Source organism: Symphalangus syndactylus, chromosome 18, assembly GCF_028878055.3.
Source record: "Symphalangus syndactylus isolate Jambi chromosome 18, NHGRI_mSymSyn1-v2.1_pri, whole genome shotgun sequence".
NCBI classification, from domain to species: Eukaryota; Metazoa; Chordata; class Mammalia; order Primates; family Hylobatidae; genus Symphalangus; species Symphalangus syndactylus.
Window position 1 is genome coordinate 63,556,094 of NC_072440.2, and position 11,235 is coordinate 63,567,328.

The 11,235-nt window shown below is 48.8% G+C and overlaps 1 protein-coding gene across 1 annotated transcript; it reads left to right on the forward strand.

Moving 5' to 3' along the window:
• Window positions 1-115: 115 nt before the first annotated feature.
• LOC129467316 (putative POM121-like protein 1) lies at window positions 116-8,492 on the forward strand. Its single transcript, XM_063622364.1, is given in 7 exon segments — window positions 116-151; window positions 6,372-6,434; window positions 6,698-6,712; window positions 6,843-7,893; window positions 7,896-8,179; window positions 8,181-8,249; window positions 8,252-8,492. Coding segments are annotated over 7 exon segments (1,665 nt in total). The 3' UTR covers window positions 8,399-8,492.
• The last annotated feature ends 2,743 nt before the right edge of the window (window positions 8,493-11,235 follow it).

An 11,235-nucleotide genomic window follows, 5' to 3' on the forward strand; every position in this document is an offset into this window, starting at 1 on the left:
ATTTTAGTGGTTTTTTCTCTTTAATTATTAATTTTTTTATTTTAATCGTTTTCTAGGGAATCGGTGGTGTTTGGTTACATAAATAATTTCTTTAGTTGTGATTTCTAAGGTATTGATGCACTCATTACCCAACCAGCGTACAGTGTATCCAGTGAGTAGTCTTTCATCCCTCACCCCACTTCTACCATTTCCTCCCAGTCCCCAAAGGCCATTGTATCATTGTTATGCCTTTGTGTTCTCATAGCTTATCTCCCACTTATTAGGGAGAATATACCATGCTTTATTTTCAATTCCTGAGTTACTGCACTTAGAATAACAGTTTCCAATTCTCCATCCTGTGGATTAGTGTATTAGTCAGTATTCTCCAGAGGGAGAGAGCTAATGGAATATATATGTGTATATATATATTATATATTACAATATATATAATTTATTATATTATAATATATAATATATATTATAATGTATATATTATAATATGTATATTATATATAGTATAATGTATATTATACTATATATAATAACATATATAATATAATATATTATATATAGTATAATTTATATTATACTATATTATATATTATAATATATAATATATATAATATATATTATACATATTATATATAGTATAATATATAATATATATAATATATTATAATATACAATACTATATATAATATAGTATTATATATTATACTATATATAATATAGTATAATATATTATACTATATATAATATAGTATAATATATAATACTATATATAATATATATATAATATAGTATAATATATTATATTATACTATATTATATATTATTATATATAGTATAATATATATTATATTATATATTATAATATATAATATACAATATATTATATATAATATATAATATATAATATATAATATATAATATATGTATTATATATATTATATGATATATAATATAATACATATATGAGTTTATGAAGTATTAGCTCACACGATCACAAGTCACACAATAGGCCATCTGCAGGCTGAGGAGAAAGGAAAGCCAGTCCATGTTCCAAAACTCAAGAGCTTGGAGTCCCACGTTGAAAGGCAGGAAGCATCCAGCACAGGAGAATGATGTAGGCTGGGAGACTAAGCCAGTCTCTCACATTTTTCTGTCCGCTTATATTCTAGCCATGCTGGCAGCTGATTAGCTTGTGCACACCAAGATTAAGGGCGGGCCTGCCTTTCCCATCCCACTGACTCAAATGTTAATCTCTTTGGCAAAACCCCCACAGACACACCCAGGATTCATACTTTGTATCCTTCAATCCTATAAAGTTGACACTCAATATTAACCATCACGATTACTGTCATAGACTTGGTACCAAATCTTCTTTCAATGTCTGATAGAATTAAAATGTGAATCTGTCTGGTCCTGGACTTTTTTGGGGGGTTGACTTTTTAAAATTATTATTTCAATCTCACTGCTTGTTATTAGTCTGTTCAGAGTTTCTATATCTTCCTGGTTTAATCTAGGAGGGTTGTATATATTCAGATATTTATCCATCTTCTCTAGGTCTTTCAGTTTATGTGCATATTATCTTTTGTATTGTTTTTTGTTTCAATTTTATTTAGTTCTGGTCTAATCTTTGTTATTTCTTTTCTTCTGAGTTTGGGTTTGCATTGTTCTTGATCCTCCAGCTCCATGAGGTGTGACTTTAGAGTGTCTGTTTGTGCTCTTTCTGGATTTTTGATGTAAGTGTTTGATGCGAAACTTTTCTCTTAGCACTTCCTTTGCTGTATCCTAGAGGTTTTGATAATCGGTTGTATCAAGATTTAGTACAACTACATCCTTACTATTGACAACAGCTTTTTAATTCCTGAGAGTGTGACCTCATTGAATCCTGACAACAGCTTTATGATGGCTTTTCATGCAGCAGGCCCTTGTTAGAGAGGGAGTGCTTGTGGCCTTGAGGTAGGATTCTGCAACTCATCAAATAAAAACACTGGAGGTCGGTTAAATTTGAATTCAGTAAAACAATGACAAAGAATTCGTATATGTATTTCCCACACGATATAGTTAAATTGAAATTCAAACTTACCTGGGTGCCCTGTAGTTTACCTACCAACTCCTCACAGGGTTCAAAGTCTGGAAGGGGCAGCGTTGGGGCTGGCCTCCCCTTACTCATGTCAGTTCTATGAGATGAACCTCAGTGACAGAGCTTCTCTAACACAGCTACCCTCAAGAAAGCATGTCAGTTAGCACTAAATACACAATATAAGATTCCCAGTCAATAAAGCCTACTCACTTCCCTAATTCTTGTTTCTATTATTCTTCAAGTCTGCAGACTCAGGACCTCCGCTGGGATTGCTGCAGCCAGAGTTCTGGATGAGGGACCTCATAAGACTTTCAAAACCAGATGCAAGGGGACTCACTACTCAGTCCTCACACAGCGGGGCTTAAGCCAGGGGTAAATAAGTACAAAATAGAAGAGCTCAGCATGGCGCTCCTTTTGTCCAGTGAGACAGCAAACTCCAGGGTCCCAAAGTGCCACCGTGCCCGGCCTTTTTTTTTTTTTTTTTTTTTTCAGAGTCTCGGCAGGGCGAGGTGGCTCACGCCTTTAATCCCAGCACTTTGGGAGGTCGAGGCGGGCTGATCACGAGGTCAGGAGATCGAGACCATCCTGGCTAACACTGTGAAACCCAGTCTCTACTAAAAATACAAAAAATTAGCCGGGTGTGGTGGCGGGCGCCTGTAGTCCCAGCCACTCCCGAGGCTGAGGCAGGAGAATGGCTTGAACCTGGTAGGCAGAGCTTGCGGTGAGCCGAGATCAGGCCACTGGAATCCAGCCTGGGCGACAGAGGGAGATTCTGTCTCAGAACAAAACAAAACAAAACAAAACAAAACAGAACAAAACAAAACACAGAGTCTGGCTGTGTTAGCCAGGCTGGAGTGCAGTGGCGCGATCTCGGCGCATCACAATCCCTGCCCCGCCCCCAGGTTCAAGTGATTCTCCTGTCTCAGCCGCCCGAGTAGCCGGTACTACAGGCGCGGGCCACCATGTCTGACTAAATTTCTATTTTTACTAGAGACGGGTTTACTATGTTGGCCAGGCTGGTCTCCAACTCCTGATCTCCTGATCCGTCCGCCCCAACCTCCCAAAGTGCTTGGATGCATGAGCCCCCACGCCTGGCCACTATTTTTTCTTCTTTCTTTCTTTCTTTCTTTCTTTCTTTCTTTCTTTCTTTCTTTCTTTCTTTCTTTCTTTCTTTCTTTCTCTTTCGTGTGTGTGTGTGTGTGTGTGTGTGTGTGTGTGTGTGTGTGTGTGTGTGTCGAAGTTTCGCTCTTGTTGCCCAGGTTGGAGTGCAATGGTGCGATCTCAGTTCAGTGCAATCCGCGCCTGAGCAGGAGAGCAGGCATCTTCAGTGACCTACTGGCGGATCTGCAGCCATTGTGCGCGCCTGGTCTTCCCATTCCTTTTGTGCGCGCGCCTCTCCCTCCAGTACCTATCCCGCGAACGTCCCCCAGCCTCCCGCCATTGCCAGCAGGTGCTGAGATCGCGCCATTGCACTCCAGCCTGGGGGACAAGAGCGAAACCTCATCTCAAAAAAAAAAAGATGAAAATTTTGGAAAAATATGGAAGAAACCAAATGGAGTTCTAGCTCAACTAAATCGTAATTATTCAGTGTCTATTTTTTGCAAGAAACCATATATTTCATGTCCACAATCAGGGCCACAGTCCCAGCTCTCCAGTGTGGGTGTTTCCTAAGCAAATTGAAGAACACAGGAATAAAAGTGCAGAAATTAATAAACCTTTTTCTCTCTGTCTCTCTCTCTTATTTATTTATTATTTATTCATTTATTGAGACAGAGGTTCGCACTGTCACCCAGGCTGGAGTGCAGTGGTGAGATCTCGGGTCACTGCAAGCTCCGCTTCCCGAGTCACGCCATTCTCCTGCCTCAGCCTCCGGAGTAGCTGGGAATATAGCCGCCCACCACCACGCCTGGCTAATTTTTTGTGGTTTTAGTAGAGACGGGGTTTCGCTATGTTGGCCAGGCTGGTCTCCAACTCCTGACCTCGTGATCCGCCCGCCTCCGCCTCCCAAAGTGCCACCGCGCCCGGCCTTTTTTTTAAAGACAGAGTCTTGGCCTGGCTGGGTGGCTGACGCCTTTAATCCCAGCACTTTGGTAAGCCGAGGCGGGCTGATCACGAGGTCAGGAGATCGAGACCATCCTGGCTAACACGGTGAAACCCCGTCTCTACTAAAAATACAAAAAATTAGCCTGGTGTGGTGGCGGGCGCCTGTAGTCCCAGCTACTCCCGAGGCTGAGGCAGGAGAATGGCGTGAACCCGGTAGGCGGAGCTTGCGGTGAGCCGAGATCAGGCCACTGGAATCCAGCCTGGGAGACAGAGGGAGACTCCGACTCAAAAAAAAAAAAACAAAAAACACAGAGTCTGGCTGTGTTGCCCAGGCTGGAGTGCAGTGGCAGGATCTCGGCGCATCACAATCCCTGCCCCGCCCCCAGGTTCAAGTGATTCTTCTGTCTCAGCCGCCCGAGTAGCCGGTACTACAGGCTCAGGCCACCATGTCTGACTAAATTTGTATTTTTACTAGAGACGGGGTTTCACTATATTGGCCAGGCTGGTCTCCAACTCCTGATCTCCTGATCTGTCCGCCCTAACCTCCCAAAGTGCTTGGATGCATGAGCCCCCACGCCTGGCCACTATTTTTTCTTTCTTTCTTTCGTGTGTGTGTGTGTGTGTGTGTGTGTTTGTAACGAAGTTTTGCTCTTGTTGCCCAGGTTGGAGTGCAATGGTGCTATCGCAGCTCACTGCAATCCATGCCTCAGCAGGAGAGCAGGAATCTTCAGCGATCCACTGGCCAATCTGCAACTATTGTGCGCGCCAGGTCTTCCCATTCCTTTGTACTCGCGCCTCTCCTTCTAGTACCTATCCCGCGAGCGTCCCCCAGCCTCCCGCCATTGCCAGCAGATGCTGAGGTCGCGCCATTGCACTCCAGCCTGGGGGACAAGAGCGAAACTCCATCTCAAAAAGAAGATGAAAATTTTGGAAAAATATGGAAGAAACCAAATGGATTTCTAGCTCAACTAAATCGTAATTATTCAGTGTCTATTTTTTGCAAGAAACCATATATTTCATGTCCACAATCAGGGCCACAGTCCCAGCTCTCAAGTGTGGGTGTTTCCTAAGCAAATCGAAGAACACAGGCATAAAAGTGTATTCAATTAATAAACCTTTTTCTGTCTCTCTCTTATTTATTTATTTATTTATTTATTCATTCATTCATTCATTCATTCATTTATTGAGACGGAGGTTCGCACTGTCACCCAGGCTGGAGTGCAGTGGCGAGATCTTGGGTCACTGCAAGCTCAGCCTCCCGAGTCACGCCATTCTCCTGCCTCAGCCTCCGGAGTAGCTGGGACTATAGCCGCCCGCCACCATGCCTGGCTAATTTTTTGTAGTTTTAGTAGAGACGGGGTTTCGCTATGTTGGCCAGGCTGGTCTCCAACTCCTGGCCTCGTGATCCGCCCGCCTCCGCCTCCCAAAGTGCCACCGCGCCCGGCCTTTTTTTAAAGACAGAGTCTTGGCTGGGTGGGGTGGCTCACGCCTTTAATCCGAGCACTTTGGTAGGCCGAGGCGGGCTGATCACGAGGTCAGGAGATCGAGACCATCCTGGCTAACACGGTGAAACACCGTCTCTACTAAAAATACAAAAAATTAGCCTGGTGTGGTGGCGGGCGCCTGTAGTCCCGGCTACTTTCGAGGCTGAGGCAGGAGAATGGCATGAACCCGGTAGGCGGAGCTTGCGGTGAGCCGAGATCAGGCCACTGGAATTCAGCCTGGGTGACAGAGGGGAGACTCTGTTTCAAAAAAGGAAGAAAAAAAAGACAGAGTGTGGCTGTGTTGCCCAGGCTGGAGGGCAGTGGCGGGATCTCGGCACATCACAATCCCTGCCCCGCCCCCGGGTTCAAGTGATTCTCCTGTGTCACCCGCCCGAGTAGCTGGGAGTACAGGCGCGTCCCACCATGTCTGACTAAATTTGTATTTTTACTAGAGACGGGGTTTCACTATGTTGGCCCGGCTGCTCTCCAACTCCTGATCTCCTGATCCGTCCACCCCGATCTCCCAAAGTGCTAGGATTATAGGCATAAGCCACCATGCCCGGCCTCTTTTTTTTCTTTTTCTTTTGCTTTTTTTTCATTTTGAGACGGAGTTTTATTCTTGTTGCCCAGGCTGAAGTGCAATGGTGTGATCTCAGCTCACTGCAATCTCCACCTCAGCAGGAGAGCAGGAATCTTCAGTGATACACGGGCAGATCTGCAGCCATTGTGGGCACCTGTTCTTCCCGCGACCTTTGTGCCCGCGTCTCTCCTTCCAGTACCTTTTGCATGCCCCCCGCCCACATCCGCCTCCCGCCATTGCCAGCAAGTGCCTGGCGCGAGTACGTTGCCGCGCTTATTAATCCGTTAACGGCGCTCTGTCGTCACTCGCGCGGGTTCTTTGCACGCGCAGCCACACCCTCAGGTTTAAAAGGCGCATGCCCGGCAACAGAAGAAACGGCTGGCTTAGCCTTTGGCCGAGTTGGCAGCTCGACGAGGACGCTCAGAGCCCAGATCTCGAGAGTTCAAGCATCCGACGGTTCCCCACTGCTCCCAGGAGCCGTTACTTGGGCACTCTGTGCCTCTCATTCCTGTCCGGGCCCAGGCCGAGGACCTGCCAGTAGGGCTCAGTTGCCTGGAGCCCGTTCAGCCCATACCCCAGTTCACTTTACCTGTGGGATCTCCCCGTTGCTCCTGCCCCTGGACTGAGTGGCAGGCCATCCTACAAGCACCCGGACACTTGGCATTAGTGGTGTCAAGACAACTGTAAGAAGGTTTTCCGTGATCCTGCAAGCCCTGTGTTCCTTCCTGGTGATCCTGCCTTCAGTTTGATTGCACAGGTACCACAGCAAGCCAGTGCTGTGTGCTCCGAGTTCCAGGGCATCCTCCAGCTCAGCCACTGCACTGAGCACAAGGACTCTCTGTGGGGCCCAGGAGCAGGAAGTCACCCCTTTGGGGCCCATAACACCCAGCTGTCCCCGGACTCGTGACCAGGGAAGATCATGTCGAGGGCCCTGAAGGAGAGTGGGGCAGGGATGCCTGAGCAGGACAAGGACCCCAGAGTCCAAGAGAATCCTGATGATCAGAGAAGGGTCCCCGAGGTCACCGGGGATGCACGGTCTGCATTTAGGCCCCTGCGGGATAATGAAGGCCACTCTCCCTTTGTGCCCAGGCCCGGGCCTCTGCAGAGAGACCTCCATGCCCAGAGGTCAGAAGTCAGATCCAACCAGACATCCCAGCCCTCCTGCACCAGCTCATGCACCAAACGCAATGCCATCTCGAGCTCCTACAGCTCCACGGGAGGTTTCCCGTGGCTAAAGCAGAGGATGGGGTCAGCCTCATCCCACTGCCAGCTGACCGTCAGGTCCTCAAAGACAGCGAGTGAGGACAGGCCTCAGGCTGTCTCCTCGGGTCCTACCCAGTGTGAAAAGACGGCGGATATTGCACCAGGGCAGACACTCGCCCTCAGGAATGACTCCTCCAGATCCGAGACCTCTAGACCCCGTAGACGCAAGTTCACCCTACTGCCACGGAGGCGAGGGGAGCCCCTGATGCTGCCGCCTCCCTTAGAGCTGGGGTTCCGGGTCACTGCTGAAGACCTGGCCCGGGAGAAGGAGGCGGTGTTCGAGTGCATCAACAGTGTACTGCGGGGCGAGCCCAAGGCCATCTGGGACTGCAGAGCCTCACGGCCTTCCCACGCTTCGTCCTCACTTGCAACAGGGGCTTCTGGTCTGCCTGCTGTCTCTGAAGCACCCAGTACGGATGCACAGCAGGAGAGACAGAAGTCCCAAGACTGCCTGGGCCCAGTGGCCCCCTAGCTTCTGCTGCAGAGGTCCCCTCTACAGCTCCTGTATCTGGGAAGAATCGCAGACCACCAGGCTCCCTGTTCTCCTCCTCAGATCCCCTTCCTGCCACCTCTTCCCACTCCCGGGACTCAGCCCAGGTCACCTCGCTGATTCCTGCCCCCTTCCCAGCTGCAAGCATGGATGCGGGCATGAGAAGAACAAGGCCTGGCACTTCTGCTCCTGCAGCTGATGCAGCGGCCCCTCCCGCCTCCACATTGAAGCCCACGTCGGGGTCACTACTGAATGGAGTGGATGGAGGCCCTTCACATTTCTGGGCCTCAGCCACAGCTGCAGCAGGTGCGCAGAGGTCAGAAGGCAGATCTAACCAGAGATCCCCGACCTCCTGGACGAGCTCGTGCCCCAAACGAAACGCCATCTCGAGCTCCTACAGCTCCACGGGAGGCCAACCCGACGCTCGGCCTGCCCTGCTGGAGTCTGGACATGAGTGGCGATCTCTGTGATCCCTGCACCCCTCGCCTCTCCCCCTGCCCTCTCTGCTATAACTTTGAGCCTTTTGCTTTTTTGAAAAAATATAACAGCTTTATTGAGATATAATTCGTTATACTACTCATTTATTACCTTTTGCATTACACCATTCAATTTTTCCATTTCAAGGGCACAATTGAATGGTTTTTCAGTCTATACTCAAGGTTGAGCAAATATCACCAATATCTAGCCCCAGAGTATTTCCAGACCCCAAAGAAACTCCGTGGGCGGTGGGAGCCCCTCCCACTCCTCCCGTCCTCCACCTCCAGGCACTCGCCAGGCTACTCCATGGGCTTGTCTTTTCTGTCTCTATGGGTTTGTCTATTCTCAACTCTTCAGATAAACTGAACCACACAACTTGTGGCCACCTGTGCCTGGCATCTTTCTTTCTTTTTAAAAAATTCACTTTTATTTTATTTTTGAGACAGGGTCTCCCTCCATTGCCCCGGCTGGAGTGCAGTGGCATGATCGCAGTTCGCTGCAGCCTCAACCTCCTGGGCTCCAGCAATCCCCTCACCTCAGCCTCTTGAGTGGCTGGGACTGCAGACGCACACCATCGGGCCTGGTTAGTTTTGTATTTTCTCGTAGAGACGAGGTCTTGCTATGTTGCCCATACTGGTCTAGAACTCCTGGGCTCAAGTGATCCTCCTGCCTCGGCCTCCCAAAGTGCTGAGATTACAGATGTGAGTCACTACACCCGGCTAGCTTTATATTTTAGTTGACACATAATAATTGTGTATATTCCTGGGATACATAGTGATGTTCCTATACGTGTAGTGTATAGTGATCAGATGAGGGTAATTAGCATACCTATCATCTCCAACATTTATCATTTCTTTGCATTATGAACACTCAATCTTCTCCTTCTAGCTTTCTGAAAATACGTAATTTTTGTTTGGTTTTGTTTTGCTGGTTTTTTTGAGACAGGGTCTCACTGTGTTGCCCAGACTGGAGTGCAGTGGCACCATCACGACTCACTGCAGTCTCTTAGCTCCCAAGGCTCAGGTGATCTTCCTGCCTCAGCACCCCTGGGCCTCTCACGATTAGGCCAGCACCTCTCCCCATGGCCTTCCTTTGGGGCGGTGGCCTCAGCTTCTTTCCCCAGAGTAGACCCCATGGCCCTTGTGACAGGAAGGTATGTTAGGAAGGCAGACCTCTAAGCGCTTCCCTGCACTACAATCTGCGTGACTGGTCACTCCTAGCCAGGCAGGCCATTCCGCAGCATGGACATCAGCCCAGGGCTTGCAAGCCCAGCTCTGTCCTCCTGGCTCAGGCCACTCTGAAGGCACAGAGCTGCAGAGCTGGGTGGGCGTCTTCATTACACACCCCTGTGAGGACAGGAGGGAACCCTGCTCACCTCATGTCAGAGCCTGGGGACATCCTAGCAGGTCAAAAGTCCCCTGCAGCATGGACTCTGCTCTTCCAACGTACAAGCAGAGACCTCCCCTTCCATCCCCAGTAGTCTGTTCTCAGGGCTGTCTGAGACTCACTGTGTCCCAGGAACAAGGCACTCAAATGTGAAATGCTGCCTGAGGACGCAGATCAGGGAATTCCAGATATAGTGCTGACCTGGCTCAGTCCTGGGTACCTGCATTTCAGTGGAAATGTCAGGAGATGGGGTTAGGTCTGAGGGTAACTGTGGGCCTGAGGCCAGTAAACCTCTATGTAGGACATGAGACAGTCAAGGGGAGGCTCCACCATGGCTGAGACAAGGCTGAGGCTGCTCCTTGGCCACGGGGGATGTAGGTCCCATGGATGTGACTCCTGCAGCTCATCCCACTCAGGACCATGGGAACTGCTGAGCATGGGTTTGCTGATCCCTCAGGGTCTGTGTTCTCTTCTCCTCTCTTACACCATTGGAGGTTCTCACTGAGTCAGGTTCTAGTGGTGAGTCTGTGGAATATCTGGGTGCAGATACTGTTTACTTCAAGTGACTCCTTCCCAGGAAAGTCTTGAGAAGGCCCCCATCTCAATGTCACCTTTTCCTGCATGGGGAGCAGCAGAAACACTGGACATTCCCTCCCAGAAATAGCCCTTAATTTTGTGACTTAGGACATCAGTGGTTGTCCCTCAGAGGTCCAAGCCTGATTCTACTGCTCTGGGTTTATTCCCATAGCCTCCTGGACAATTTCTGCACTCCAGCCTGAGGACTGGCTGGTTATCACTGTCACACAGCTGCATCCCGACTCCATGTTACCAAGGGTTCCTGTTCCATGGGGAAATGAGAGAAAGATCTGCCCCACTCATCTTCTGTGCCCCATCTCTCCTTTATCCCTGCCTGTGACCAACAGCAGTTCATGCCAAGGCTTCTGCTGTCACTTGTGTTACTAAAGCACAGCAAGGGTTCAGTGACAATAACTCCTTTTCTTACTGGTCTCCCAGTGCAAACAGAATCAACTTGTTTCTAGAAGCAAAAGGAGCTGCCCACACATGGTGGGTGTGGATGAGGTGAGGATGACAAGAAAGAATCCAGCCTGTGTGACCCAGAAGTCCAGGCGCCTTCAGCCTGGTCCCAAAGGTGTCCCCTCCTTTTGGTGCAGGTGTGTTGACCATTTCCTGAGCTCTGAAACCGTGGGAAAGATGACAAGAAAGGAGAATCCAGCCTGTGTGACCCAGGGATGTGAGAGAGGAAGTCTGATGCTTAAGAAAACGTGGGCTCGGCATTCTGAAAGGTCTAGATATGGCTTGGCCTGGAGCTGGTGTAGAAGAGAAGCAAGAGAGATGCTCAGCCTTGGGTGGCCCAGGCACAGCGGTCCTGTCAAGGGGCTGAGCTCTCTGCAACATGGATATCCTGCAGAGACATCCTTGGGGA